At 40.7% G+C, this 15,474-nt stretch overlaps 1 protein-coding gene across 2 annotated transcripts in view; it reads left to right on the top strand.

Annotated features, from left to right (window-relative positions):
- The first annotated feature begins 1,922 nt into the window (after positions 1 to 1,922).
- The window catches only part of SLC39A8 (solute carrier family 39 (zinc transporter), member 8), a 123,560-nt gene continuing 110,008 nt past the window's right edge, over positions 1,923 to 15,474 (top strand). The window contains exons 1-2 of one of the 2 annotated variants that reach the window (XM_011992253.1): positions 1,923 to 2,076; positions 2,511 to 2,982. In XM_011992253.1, coding sequence (XP_011847643.1) covers positions 2,764 to 2,982 — 219 coding nt within the window. In that variant the 5' untranslated portion in view covers positions 1,923 to 2,076; positions 2,511 to 2,763. Of the gene's footprint in view, positions 2,077 to 2,169; positions 2,284 to 2,510; positions 2,983 to 15,474 lie in introns of those variants that run through there. The other variant, XM_011992254.1, reaches the window with a different exon arrangement.

Below are 15,474 nucleotides of genomic sequence, written 5' to 3'. Positions count from 1 at the left end.
ACTTTATGAACAAATTTAGTTTTAGAAAAGCTGGAAATAAACAACTTGCTGGGTATAGATTAGCCATTTAGAGTATTCATTAATTTCCAAAAATCATTTTGCATCATGGAGGTCCAAAGGAAAAATAGGCAACAAACTATATTTTAAAATCCAATAAAAGGCTTGAAGAGTCCCATGAGCTGAGTGATTTAAGAGCACAACTTACTCTTAATATCAACAAGTGATATTAACTTACTTCTGGCCCTTAGGTGAAATATTTGCCCTTTTAGCATCAACATAATTCTGTATATTATTATTAACAAATGCATAGATTTTATAATTGGAAAGAGCAGAGTATTAAGATCATTTAGTTAATCTTCCTTCAGGCATGCATCCTTCTAGCACATATTATAGGTGGTCACCCAGGATCTGTTGATTTGAATCACTTTTGATCATGGAGAAATCACTATCTCCCAAGGCAGCCATGCCTTATAATTCTGCAGAAACCTTCCTCTGGGTGACTTTGCCCCATGACTGCTGCCTTCTGTCCCCTGGAGTTAGATGTAATATAGTTAAACCTTCTTCCATATGACAGTCCTTCGGCTTCATCTGCCTAGATCCTTAGCCTCTGGGAATGTTCTCTACCTGTCTCTTTCTTCTGCAGTTATGTCTTTAGGTTCCTCTTGTAAGATTAAGATTTTTTTCCCTTTCCCCATCTTCTCCCCCTTGTCTAGACTTAATGTCTCTTTAAAATGTGCTATTTTAGGAGGCTGTGCATTCTCCTGATGAAAGGCAAGAACAGCACCTTGAATTCTTTTTATTGTCCTTAGTCACGTGAATGCAAAATATCTGAGACAGGTCTCAGTCAATTTAGAAAGTTTATTTTGGCAAGGTTAAGGACGTGCCCCTGACACAGCCTCAGAAAGTCCTGAGACATGTGCCCAAGGTGGATGGGGGGACAGTTTGCTTTTATATATTTTAGAGAGACATGAGACATCAATCAATATGTGTAAGATGTACATTGGTTCAGTTCAGTAACTGGAAGTGGGGGCTTCCATGTTAGAAGTATTAATAGACAAGAGACAAAAGGTTACACTCTTTTGAAGCCACGATCAGCCTTCCACTGAATACACAGTTTAGTCTGGCCCAGTGAATCTGCATTTTTTGCATAAACAATGGAGAAGAGAAAGCAATCAGATATTCATTTGTCTCAGATGAGCCTCAGAGGGATGAGTTTGAATAGAATGGGAGGCAGGTTTGCCCTAAGCTGTTCCCTGCTTAATGTTTCCCTTTAGCTTGGTGATTTTGGAGTCTCAGGATTTATTTTCCTTTCACAGACATCTAACAGTGAAGCATGGTTTCACTTTACACTTGAACCGCTATATCCACCAGATACAACCTTTGCCTCAAACACCACACTCACTTTACACAAACCTGTTGACATCACACCTAAGTCAGCTTTTCTTGAGCCTCCATATGAACAAATAAACATGCCTCTGATCTGCGGATATCCCGCCAGGAAGTGCCGGCTTGGGTAGTGCTGGCTCAGCTAGCCCGCCACCGCTACCGTTGGATTTCCTCTTTCTCCTCTGATTTTAAGAAGTGAGACAAAAAAGCAATTCCTGTTAATCATGTAGACAATGCAAGGGTCTCCAGGTTCCATTTCAGGAAGCTGGTTTCATCAAGGTCACGAAAAGGTGCATGCGTATCTGAGACCAGAGAGCAGTTAGGGACCCCGACACGGAGGGGGCATCAGGTAACCCTTAGGGATGAGGGTAGGGAAGAGGGCCCGGCTGATGCTGGGAATGAGCAGCGCAGGCAAAGGGAAGGCTGGCGGTCCTGCGCCCCGGCGTGGACGCGTGCGGGAGTTCAGGCTGGAGAAATGGGTCACCACGTGCTATGGAGGCGGGGACATGGCCCTCCTCCCCTTATTTGTAAAGAGCGCCGGAGCGGATCGCGGAGTTTCACTGCGGACCTGTCAGAGATACAGAGGTTGTGGGGGCGGGAGACAGAAAGAGAGAGATCCAGAGACCGAGTCTCACGTTGACACGCAGACAGAAAGACGCAGAGACAGACAGAAACAAACAGATAGGAGAGGTGAGAGGCCAGCGAGTCCTTCTGATTAACTTGCCAAGCCCAGAGAAGAGATCCGGGGAAAGGGAGGGTCCCGTTTAGACACGCAATCCCCAGGACTCCGGAAGAGCCCCTTTCTGCAGTTCCTTGGGGACTGCACGTCTCACTTCTTCTAAGTTTGCGGCGGAGAGAATAAAGCAGAAAGACAGGAAGAGGAGGTGGAGTTCTACAGTTAGTATGGTTTTAGTTTTTCCTAAGAAGTGGCGTGGTTTGGGGCTTTATATCCGGGAGGAGCATATGTACGCAAATCCTGGGGCGTTTGCAAACCCGGATTCGGGGCGTCTGGCCCCATGCCCGGCCGGGCTTTTGAGGGCTACTGCCACGCGGCGTTTCTGGAGCCGGCCGGCTGGTGCCCTGGTGGCCTTTATCTCTGTCCCCCTTTGTCCTCTTTATCTCAGGCTCTCCAGGAGGCCGGGGGGCCCACTCCGCCTATCGCTCCCCGCGGCTACGCTGCCACTTCAATGCCCCGCAGGTCGCGAGCTGCTGTTCTTTCGAAGGCGTCGGAGAACCAGAGGCGTCCCGCGCCACCTCTGACTCGGAGCAGCGCCGAGCACTGACGCTCGCGCCCTTGGGCACGGACGCCAGTGCGCCCGCGCGCGTCCCTCTGCGCGGCAGCCAGTCGCGGGCCCTCAAGGGGAAGCCCAGGCCAGGATGACCCCGGGCCGGGCGGTGGCCGGGCTCCTGCTGCTGGCGGCCGCCGGCCTCGGAGTAGTGGCGGAGGGGCCAGGGCTCGCCTTCAGCGAGGATGTGCTGAGCGTGTTCGGCGCGAATCTGAGTCTGTCGGCGGCGCAGCTCCAGCACTTACTGGAGCAGATGGGAGCCGCCTCCCGCGTGGGCGTCCCGGAGCCTGGCCAGCTGCACTTCAACCAGGTAAGGCCGCCAGGCCCGGGCAGCCCTCTGTACTGTGGGTGTCCCTAGACTTCACTTTGTATATGAGCCGTTTTTATTTGGGAAAAGGGCAGGAGAAAGAATCTTGTTTTATTTCTGAAGTAGAAGGCGGTATCTGGTGACACTTGCTTTTCACTAGACGAGGCTAAAGGATTAAAAGGTTAATGTTGTTAAGGGATTTGGCAGCCAGAAACTGCAGTTTTACGCCCGATGAACTGAGAGGTCAGACTCTTGTGATTATAAGGTTTTATTGAAAAGTTTATGCAGTAGTTGAGGGTGTGACGCCACCTTAACATGCTTTTTAGATAGGAATGAGTTACTTAAATCTTCTCAGAAAGATAACGGCTCACACACTTCCTACAAGGTCAGCAAGGAAGAAGATTATCACATGCCACCCTGGTTAACAGTTGCCCGGTGGGTAACCAGTGCCATTTGAAAACGAGATATAATGTAGTTCTGGCTCCTGTGTACATTACATGAGGCATTCAGGGCTGAAACAGGGGCGGCCTTGAGACCAAGCTTCTAATTTGGTCATCCAGATGGTGGTAGACTAGGCTTATATTGTTAGTTCCTTGTCATATGTCAGGTCTAATATTTGATTCTAGTATTTATCCAAAATGATTAAAAAAAAATTCTTCAGTACACAAACAGGGTACTACTAGGCATTTGGTAATACCTTGGCTTTGAGAACAGCTTGGAACTACCTAGGAGCAATTAAACATCATACCTGTTTGTAAACATAAAATCAAATTATTCCTAATTATTTCTATAATAAATACTCTGTGATTGGGTAATTCTTAAAATTGTGAAGTAGACAAAGTGTAGTTTCTGCATCCTTCCGAAACTGCTCTCTGTCTTTTAAAACTCAGTTAATTCAGTGCTTTGACTTGTTTTCCTTTACTCCTGTCCCACTGACAACTGCTACTGGAGAGCAGAATATAGTATTTTCCACATTGTTTGTCATTTTTGGACGATGTTTGTTACAAAAAGCTTTTGGAGTCCAAGATGTTTGGGAAATGCTGCATACTATACTCTGCTCTTGGAAATTTGGCGTTTCCTAATGAACATGACTTTAGATTACAGTTAGGGAAACTGTAATCAAATAAATTCAATGTTAATAACATTATAGGTAGGTTGGTATTCTTTTTGTTAGAAATATCTTACCACAATTAAAGTATATGGCCCTTAAGGAAATGTAGAACTTTCTGACGCCATGACGTATCAGAGGTGGTCTCTCTTTGACCTAGAAGGGTTTTGTGGTCCCCTTATGCATGTTCTTTAGTAAATTGTCTATAGTTCCAGTTCTGAGCATGCTATTATATCTGGGGTAATATCTGAGAAATGATGTGTTGGAAAAATGGAAATGCCCACAAATTATGCTAATATTTAAGAAAATAAAGTATTTGCTGTCTAGTTGCATTTTTCTTATTAAATACGGGGAACAGCTGAGCTGACTCCAGTATTTCCAGGTAGGTATGGTCATGCGCTTGGAAAGAAACTTAGAGGACTGACTTGAAGCTTCGTATCGGTAGCCCACACATTGTTTTGACTTGCATGACCTCCTTATCTTGCAGTGTCTGGAGGTGTTGATGAATTTTAAGGGGGCAAAAGACCTCCCCGCACCACATTCACAAAGACATTGGAAAACATGCCTAAATTATTTAGGAAAATTGGTTAAGTGTACCAGTAATATGATTCTCTGTTTATTAGCAGGTAGGATGTCTCAATAGGTAAAATTATATGTATCTTGACACCTTTTTTTCTCATTCTTATGTTTGCATATTTAACTGCCCTCATTATGGCCTCTGTGGGCAACAAAAAAAGACAGGAAGAAGCTCATAATTACCTTGGAAAGAAAAGGAAGCCAAGGAAAATTTGCCACTTAATCAGCCTAACAAACATCTCTTTGATGTTCTCTCTTTTTCTTTCCTTTTCTTTTTTTTTTTTGAGACTGAGTTTCACTCTTGTTGCCCAGGCTGGAGTGCAATGGCACGATGTCGGTTCACTGCAACCTCCGCCTCTCGGGTTCAAGCAATTCTGCTGCCTCAGCCTCCCGAGTAGCTGGGATTACAGGCGTGTGCCATCACACCCAGCTAATTTTGTATTTTTAGTAGAGATGGGGTTTCTCCCTGTTGGTGAGTCTGGTCTCAAACTTCTGACCTCAGGTGATCCGCCAGCCTCGGCCTCCCAAAGTGCAGGGATTATAGTCATGAGCCACGGCGCCCTGCCTGATGTTCTAAAAAGTCCTAGTGAAAACAATAATCATTGGTTAAACGATGACAAATGAAATACCAATCCAAAAGAATCCATCGATTTGCTGGTAGTTGACGGACTTGAGCCCATGGCATTTGTGTATGCTCCAGTGTGAAACCACCCAATTCTGGAGTAAAATTTTAGGGTCATTAATGCTTACATACCCTAAAGAATACAACTTCAGTTTCCTCATAGGGTGGAATAAACAATGCACATGTTTATTGTGAGACACTGGTTTTTGACTTTGAAAAAGGCTAATAAAATTTGTTTTAAGGTCCAGGAATTTACTGAATCTTCTACAAGACTTAGTTTTCAAATAACTGTTCTTTTGGTTGAGGGCTGTGATATTTATTAGGTCAGCTTTTCTCAGGTGATAGACTAATGAACTCTGGAGATTTGTTAGACAATTTTGGAAGGTTTTCTAAATATTTGTCTTCTGTATCCTTAAGTAAGTACTATTAAATTAGCTTGTTGTTTTGGGATATCAAAGAGGCCTGAATTCAAACTGTAGACAGTAGAACAATTGAGCCAATAGTTTTGCTTCTTATAGCTACTGACAGTGCAAAGAGTTAGATAGAAGCAGTAACCCAAACAACAAAGAAGAGGGAGCCCTTTTAGCCAAATGGGTCTCTGGAGCCCTCATTTCTGGATAAAGGTCTGATCTATTGAGGGGAGTTCCGAGCATACACAGGGAAGCCCCAAATATCTGGATACTCCTGGGTTATTAATCTAGGACATTTAAGAATGGCCTCAGTGCTGCCTTTTGTTTGTTCAGGTGTTCCTTTCTCATTCTTCGAATGTTCCTTTCCCTCATTTCCTCTTTCAATGACTGTATTTTCAAGTTCTTATGTGTAGATAGTGGTTAAACAGCCTGATAGAAGGAAGATCCTATTTTCTGAATTATCACACTGAGCTGCTGGAAATGCCTCCATTCAGAGAGTTTCTTCTTCTGATACATATTTTTTGATATATATCTTGCAGCCTATCTCCTGCATTGCACATAGTTTTTTTCTTCTCACATTTCTACCATCACCTGGTTGCCAGGTTCTATTTTTAACCTTTTTCAATTTTCAATATTCAGTCTTCTCAAAGCAACACTCTTTCTTTCAAAAAACTTCCATGAACTGTCTCTTAGCTGGTAAACTCTAAATCTTGAGCCTAGCATTTATGGCCTGATTGTCCTGTGTCAACCTACTGCTCCAGACCTAGCACCCACTAAACTAAACTACTCACTGCTCTATGGATCCCATAAGCTTTTGCTCAACCACTTCTGAGCTCATTATCTTCCTTGGACCCTTCCTGCCTTTGGCTGAAATGTTCTTCTTTTCCTTAAATTGCTCTGTGAAAATCTACTTTCTTAAGCCCAGTTAAACTGCACCATAAAACCTTTCTGGGGTATCACAGCCAGCACTGATTTACTGATTTCTGTATTTTCTGAATTCCTGAAATATTTTTTACCGTGCTGATGTCACTTAACTATTCATGTGTTCTACAGACATTTTAAATGTCTGCTGCACTCTAATTTGAGTGGTTATTTTAAAATACAAATCTGATCATATCATTCATCCTGTTAAAACAATTCATTGCCTTTTAGATAAACTTCAAACACTTATAGTGGCTTTAAAGTCCTTTTCTGATTTGGTCCCTGAGTGTTTCTTAAACCTTATCCTTTGTCACAGTTCTAATTTTAATGGACCATTTACAGTGCCTGGTTCTCTAGAAATACCTGATTATGCTCTGGTATCAGTTTAGACATTACTTCTTCTGAGTAGTCTTTCTTGATCTTCTCAAGAGTGTAGTCGAAGTCCCTTCAATGAAATCCTGTATTTCTTGGTGCTTGTGCAATTATAACATATTATATATTGCAATTATATTATAACAGGTAAATTATTTTATATGTATTGCAGTTTTCTGCTTATGTGGCTATAACCCCTGCTGCCTCCCTCTACCCTCCAAAAGATTTTTGACAAGTTGAAGGGCATGGTCTGACTCCTCTCTCTAGGGACTAGTGTAGTGCCTGGTTTATAATATGTATTCATTAGAATTTTTTTGAATAGATGGGTGAAGATTGTTTAAGATGAGGTCGATAATTTGAGTGCTTACATGACTTTACAGTCTATTGGAGAACATATGACATATGCACATATAATTATAATGCGTGATACAGTGATACGTCTGATTAAGGAACAACCCATTAATGCCTAAGGTTGCAGTTTTTTGAATTTTTGCAATCAGACCTTGGCAATGACCTTGAGCAGAAGGATATAAATAACTCCCACATGCTTAGTGTTCCAATAATGGAACACTAGGAATAAATGTGTTTAAAAACCAAAGTGGGATAAGACCTTTGTTTTCAGAAAATTAATCTGATGTGGGAGTGTGGAATGTATTGGAGTGGGTCAAGGTGGGAGCTAAGGAGCCATCCACAGTGGATTTCGTGAGATGTAAGGACCACTTGAATCTGGAGAAAGTCAGAAGGTAATATAAAGGCTCTGCCTGCAGAGACTTCTAGAAGAGCAGGCATGGCTGAAGAGTATGCAAAAGGCCCCAAAGATAAGCCTTTTCTATTTCAATATTTTGCCTGCAATGGTTATTTATTTAAGTATTGTTAGATCTCTTCCTTCATTATCTTCTGGCCCTGTGATGCCAGAGAGGGAGAAAGAATAACTCTGGGCTCATATTAATGGTGGCCAGGCTAGTGGTATGTAGCAAAAAGGAGTGTATGTATGTGTGTGGATACTGCAAACATGTTGTTTGCATTGCCTGTTGTCATCTACTGCAGTTTTTCCTGGGGTAGGGGTAATGATGGGTTAGATGAGGGTGTTTCTGGGAATCACTGACTGTGGACAGAAGAGATAAAGAACATTAGTTCTTCTTCTTTTTTTTTTTTTTTTTTTCCTCTTTATGGGCTGAGAAATGGTGGGGGTAAACCTTCTAGGAATGCCTTCTAACCTGCTTGTTCAGGTAAGAAACTGGAAAGGCAGGACAGAGGGTGAGGTTACCTGGGTCTCTTGTCAAGAATCCTCCAAGACAATGGCCCCATTCTGATCTATTAGATCACTCTCACTCATAAGGTGATTGTGTGCAGTATGTTGATTGTATTTCAAGGCTTTGGGAAAATGAGGGACATTCGTAATTCATTTGACTGTGATGTCAAGAGCTTAGTTTGCCTTGATGCCAGGTGTGATTGGGATCCATTAGGAAAATGCTTTTCATTCCTTTCATATCTAACTCCCAAAATCACATCTTTACCCACTATTCTAGGAGTCATATGAACCCTTTTATATGTAATATAATAATTATAGCTAGGATTTATTGATCTTTTACTATGTGGCATTACTCCCTTAACCAATTTATTTGTATGATCACATTTCATACTCATACTAACTCTATGATAAAGGTTCCATTATTATCTTCATTTTATACGTAAGAAAAATGTGGCACAGAGAGGTTAAGTAACTGGACCAACGTCACAAAGTAAGTAGTAGAACCTCAGGCAATCTTACACACTATGCTATAGTGCATTTTTTGAATTACAATCTAGAAAACCATACTTTCTCTAGCTAGAGCAACCGTGACCTTAGATTTTGAACTACGGACAGAAGTTACTAGTCATCCACTGCCTATCTGGCTACATTGCTTAGTCACATTAAGGAAATGGTACTAGAGCTGCGGAGGCTAGGATGATGATGACTTTTATCCTCAGAGACCTTATAATTAAGAAATAAGATGGAGGCCGGGTGCAGTGGCTCTCGCCTGTAATTCCAGCACTTTGGGAGGCCGAGGCGGGCAGATCACGAGGTCAGGAGATCCAGACCATCTTGGTTAATACGGTAAAACCTCATCTGTACTAAAAATACAAAAAATTAGCTGGTCGTGGTGGCGGGCACCTGCAGTCCCAGCTACTGTGGAGGCTGAGGCAGGAGAATCACTTAAGCCCGGGAGGCGGAGCTTGCAGTGAGCCAAGATCGCGCCACTGCACTCCAACCTGGGCGACAGAGCGAGACTCCGTCTCAAAAAAAAAAAAAAAAAAAAAAGAGAAGAAATAAGATGGAAACTGTGAAAAGTGACTATGGAAGGCAAATCTGCAGTAATCACGAAAGCAGACATTGTAAAACATATCACAAGGCCATATATGATTGTCACATGGATACTAGAAAACATTTGCTACTAGTTTAGAAAGGTGAGGGATTTTGGGGGGTTGGAAAAGTTACGACTCAGTCAATTCAGCTTATCTCGTTTGGGTTTTAAAAAGTTTATTGATTGAACTCTTGCTTATACCAAATGTGATGAATTTTCATGTGAATTACATGAATTCTTTTTTAGAGGATGAAAATTTCTTTTACTCTTTCATATACAATGAATTTTTTTAAGGGACTATAAGCGACAATAGTACTTTCTTCTATGGATAGACTTCAGGCATGTCTAGTATGAAACTTTTCAGTCCATTTGTCACTTTTATGCTAGTTTTCTGCCAATGAATCCACTGTCTCTTCTGGCAGTTTAGAATGGAAATCTTCCCTTATGATGCCTCTGAAGCAATTGCATTCTTAACTGCACAACACTGGAGCAAGTGGTTTGTGCATAGGTGTTAGGGAATGAGCTGAAGCAAGGAGGGAAGAGTAGGTGAGCCGAGCCGAGTACTTCAACAGAATCACTGACTGCTTACATAGGTAAGACAGTGCTGCTAGGAGGCAGTTTGAGCTTTCTCACACAGTTATCAGGTGAACTTTCCTGAATTGGGATAGGTCTTTGTTTCTCTCTAGGGATGTTCTCTAGAGATGTTCTCTCATCTGGGTGGGAGATTTGCAGCTGTTATGCTTTCCATGGTTTATTCTTATCTTGGGTGATATTGAGGGGCAGGGACTTAGTTTTCTGCTTCCTAGTCATAAAAACCCATTACTTTTCAACCATAATAATCGTTTAAAGGTGTTTTCTTTGAATTTAACATACTTTTTGTTTTTTGTTTTTGTTTTTTTTTTTTTGAGAAAAGTGAATTTCTTTTGGTGGTAGTAGGGATTGGGGGAGAAAAATAGGAATATAAATAGAAGTGGAAAATAAGACCTGAAGTTGAGAAGGATCAGTGATCCTCAGGAAAAGGAAAGCAACCTCTAATGAAAGTGGTTTAATGTGGCTGGTAATGGGTTTGCAAGTTATTTGTATTCCAAGTGGTGTTTCCTCAAGGGATGTACACATTACTAAGTGCAAACAGCTAGTATTAGGGTCATTTACAATGCAATTTATTTTAAAAAAAGAATGTTTACTCTAGACTACCTAAAAAACTATGTAATTTTCAGAATTTTCCCATTTCCAACTTTATATAACAGTAGATTCCTGTTTGCAATCAAAACTAATTAATTTATTCTCACACTATTCCAATTGTCTGTTTCAGTAGTCTTGAGATTTATTTTATAAAGAAATGGAACTTTCATCCAATTACCTTTGTGTTGATAGGATTTGGGAGCATTGAAAACATTCAGAATGGAGCCTTGTTTAATTTGGCTTCCGTCTCTTTCTAAGATACTCTGTTGTTTTTCTTGGCCTGAAGTTTAAGGAGAATAAAAACAAAAATCTGTGAGTCTAGATTAAAGGTGAACCTGAAATGTAGCATTATGCCCTCCAAGGTCAAATATTTAACACCTTGACTTTTTTTTTTTCTTTAAATAACTAATTGAATAGCTAGAGAAAAAAAATCAAGTGAGCATTGATAATGCCTCTAAGTCTTTAGTTTTTTGAACCTAATTAAAAATAATCCATAATTGTAACCAGTTTATTTGGTGAGCTTCTTAGACCTCTAACTATCTTAGAGAATACAGCATAATGGTTTACAACTTGGCTTCTGGAGTCAGGCAAGCCTGGGCTGAAATTCTAATTCTCTTGTTCACCACCTGGGAAATCACAGGCAAGTGACTTAACCTCTTTTTGTAATCCTTAGGTTTTACATCTGTCAATTGAGAAAAAAAGAGCCTTACTCATAGGACAGCTTTTTGGACTAGAAAATAAGAACAATATTAACATTTATTGAGCATTTAATGTATTTCGGGCACTTATATATTTAGTATATGTGCCAACTCAATAAAGATATAAGACATTTTTAATTACCTGCATTGCTTCCAATAATACATCATACAAAAGACAGTTTATGTAAAATACTTAGCATTGGGACTGGCTCAAATTATGTCCTCAATACATAGTTATTATCATCATAATACTATGTTACTCGATATAGCTACATTATCCTTAACAAAATTGTCTTCCATTGAAGATCTGAACACCCAAGGGTCTGTCAACTTAAAGAAGAAAGCATAGCCATAAAAAGACAGTAAGAAGTAATGAAATAAAAAGATCAGTGAGAAATAAGTCAGTCCAGTGCCTTTGATTTCAGTCTTGGTTTCCACGGTGACTCACCGTCAGAAAGGCTTTTACAGTTTACCTCCACTTCACTTTCACCAAGCACTGGCAGTAAATCCTTAAAAATGTAAACCTTAGGTGTAGAGACTACTAAAATAATTTGAGTACTTCAATATGCATTGAAATTATTACCTCCCCTCTAGAGGACTTCTGGTGCTACATTTAGGAGTTGGCTCTATTTTACTATTTTTGCCGCAGATGGGCATCACCACTGAAATGTGAATGCTTGGGGAACCATATAATACTTCCAGAAATGGATAGAATTGTGGTTTTAAATTGAGATCTACTTCTAAATCTATATGGACCTCTATATGGATTTTGCAAGCCAAAGAATCCAGGACCCTCTGCGTTTAGCTGAACCCTGTTGATTAGAAAGCAGATAAGAGAATGAGACCATTTTGTTCTAACAGGAAGAAGTGAGAGATGTATCTCTTCAGGGGCAGAGAAACAGAAAGTTAGCTCAAACTTCAGTGAACAGTAAAATCAGTAGACTGATTCTGAGCTTGGCAAAAGATCCTACTTTATATAAATATTCATCGTATGTTCTATAAAACACACAGCCCCTTATGTTAAGAGATGCATGCTATGATGGTCCCAGGTAATAGAGTTTGAAATATTAAATCATAATGCTCTACAGTTTTCTTCAGGAGCAGAGTTCCCCAGAACGTGAGTATATTGTTTGGTTACTTCACCTACACATATTAGCAGGAACAGCTAGACACTGGCTCTGTCTCTAGTCCTGGGATGAACACTGTTTAAGTAAATGTTGTGGGCAGGGCCTTTACTGTGGCAGAGGAAACAGGTCCTGTCCTAGTAAGAATATTTACTAACAATTATGGAGCACTTCTTGTGTTCCTTGTGTTCCAGGCATCCTGCTCAGTTCTTCCTTAGACACCATTCTGTTAATCCTCCTGATCCCATGGAGTAAACACTCTTGTTATTCCCTTGAGGAAATTTAACTTTAGTTAGGTTAAGTAACTCAGGTCAGATGACTCATATTGGCAGAGCACATATTCCATTCCAGGGTGACTGGATTCTCTAACTGATGCACTTTCCACTGTTGCCTCTTATGCTGAAGAGTATCATCCCACAGAAGGACTTATTTTCCAAAAAGCCAAGTGCCTCTTGTGTCATCCAAGTGTCTGGATGTCAAGCTGGAACTAATGCCGTTTTCTTGAAGCCACTGGGAACCGTACACTCATTTATTTGAAGCAGGAATATGTTCTCTGCTCATGTTCCCCTCTTGTTTGAGTAAAAAGAGGGGAAAAAAGTTTTTTCTTCCCCCTTGTTAAAGTTGTACTTGCAATAATCAGGGCTGGCCCTAAAACTCATTATTACTTCCTCTACAAAGTAGTTTTTAATCTTGCAAAGTTATTTCCTGACAATTAACATTTGATACTCAAAACAGTATTGTGAGAAAATTGGGACATATCCGTTCCCCCAGAAATTGAGATACGAGTAAGTCATTTGGTAAAAGTTAGACAAAGTGCCCACATTTTTCTGGGAGACCAGACATTCCAATTTTGAATCCTCAGCTCTTTTCCCTTGGGCTAATTTTAATCAGATGCTGTATTAGCAAGGCCACTGTGCTCTGACTCACCTGAATATTCCATGGTCTTTGTGCTTCGTTTTCTGTGGATAACTGGACCGTAGAAAGGTACGAATGCCTATTCTGTTTTCTCACCTCTCAGTCACTATTCAAACCATTGGTTCTGGCTTTTTTCCGCTCCCCCGCCCGTCCACTTCCCTGAAATTTATATGAAGTCATGTGGAACCACCTTATTGTTAGGTTCAGTGGGTGCTTCTCAGGCCTCACTGCTCTGATAATTTTGTTGGTGTTGATCACATCCTACTTGAAACACATTCTTTTCTTGCTTGCAGCTGTTTGTGCCATGTTTTTCTTACTTCTCTGGCTGCTGCTTTTCAGTTTTGATTTTCTTTGCTCACTCTTTAAATATTAGTGCTCCTCAGGTTTCCATCTTGAGCCTGTTTTCTTTTGATGTCACACAGTGTTTTTGTATATCTTCAATGACTCATATGACTGTGATTATCTATCTGTAGAAGCTTTCTACATGAGTTGGCTTACTTCGGATTTCTCTCTTGAGATTCAGCCTTGCGCACTCAGCTGACAATTGATGTCTAACTCTTTTCTTTTCCCCAACTCAACAGGTCTAAACCTGTCTCAAACAGAACTCATAAACTCCATCCCTTTCTCCATCAAAATCTTTTGGTATTCCTGTTTTGCCCATCTTAGTGATAGGTATTACTATCTGCTCACTGAACTAAACTGAGGAACTGGATGTTAACATTGACTCCTCAGTTTTTCTTTCCCCTTCCCGTATCAAATGCACATAAGCCTTGTCATAATAACTTGCAGATATCTCTTAGTTAATCTCTTGAAGCTCCAACATCCTTTTTGTGTAATAGGGAAAATTGTACCTACCTTATGGGGTTGTAGTGGAGATGAAATCAGATATGTCTAGCCACTCTGTCTTTTGCCTGGCATGCTGTAAGTGTTCAATACAGATACACTCGGTTACTGCTGCCGCCCTCTGCGTCCAGTCTTGCCTTACATCTCTCTTTTCTCTACATTTCTGCCAGTCTTGAATATGTATATACTTTTTGTTAGACTTCAAGTTCTGGGATACATGTGCAGAACGTGCAAGTTTGTTACATAGGTATACGTGTGCCATGGTGGTTTGCTGCACCCATCAACCTGTCATCTACAGTAGGTATTTCTCCTAATGCTATCCCTCCCTTAGCCCCTCACCCCCTGACAGGCCCCAGTGTGTGAGGTTCCCCTCCCTGTGTCCATGTGTTCTCATTGTTCAATTTCTGCTTATGAGTGAGAACATGTGGTGTTTGGTTTTCTGTTCCTGTGTTAGTTTGCTGAGGATGATGGTTTCCAGCTTCATCCACGTCTCTAAAAAGGACACGAACTCATCCTTTTTTATGGCTGCATAATATTCCATGGTACATATGTGCCACATTTTCTTTATCCAGTCTATCATTGATGGGCATTTGTGTTGGTTCCAAGTCTTTGCTATTGTGAAAGTGCTGCAATAAACATACGTGTGCATGTGTCTTTATAAAAGAATGATTTATAATCCTTTGGGTATATACCCAGTAATGGGATTGCAAACCATCAATTGGTATTTCTGGTTCTGGATCCTTGAGGAATTGCCACACTGTCTTTCACAATGGTTGAACTAATTTATACTCCCACCAACAGCATAAAAGCTTTCCTATTTCTCCACATCCTCTCCAGCATCTGTTGTTTCTTGACTTTTTACTGATCGCCATTCTGACTGGTGTGAGATGGTATCTCATTGTGGTTTTGGTTTGCATTTCTGTAATGATCAGTGGATGATGAGTTTTTTTTTCATATGTTTGTTGGCCACATAAATGTATTCTTTTGAAAAGTATCTGTTCATATACCTTGCCCAGTTTTTGATGGGGTTTTTTTTTTCTTGTAAATTTGTTTAAGTTCCTTATAGATTCTGGATATTAGCCCTTTGTCAGATGGATAGATTACAAAAGTTTACACCCTTTCTGTGGGTTGCCTGTTCACTTTGATGATAGCTTCTATTGCTGCGCAGAAGCTCTTTAGTTTAATTAGACCCCATTTGTCAATTTTGGCTTTTGTTGCCATTGCTTTTGGTGTTTTAGTCATGAAGTCCTTGCCCATGCCTATGTCCTGAATGGTATTGCCTAGATTTTCTTCTAGGATTTTTATGGTTTTAGGTATTATGTTTAAATTTTCAATCCATCTTGAGTTAATTTTTGTGTAAGGTGTAAGAAAGGAGTCCA

The sequence above is a fragment of the Mandrillus leucophaeus genome, unplaced genomic scaffold (genome assembly GCF_000951045.1).
Source record: "Mandrillus leucophaeus isolate KB7577 unplaced genomic scaffold, Mleu.le_1.0 Scaffold409, whole genome shotgun sequence".
In the NCBI taxonomy this organism is placed as follows: domain Eukaryota; kingdom Metazoa; phylum Chordata; class Mammalia; order Primates; family Cercopithecidae; genus Mandrillus; species Mandrillus leucophaeus.
Note: the sequence above shows the minus strand (reverse complement) of the source record. Positions and strands in the feature narration are given on the sequence as shown.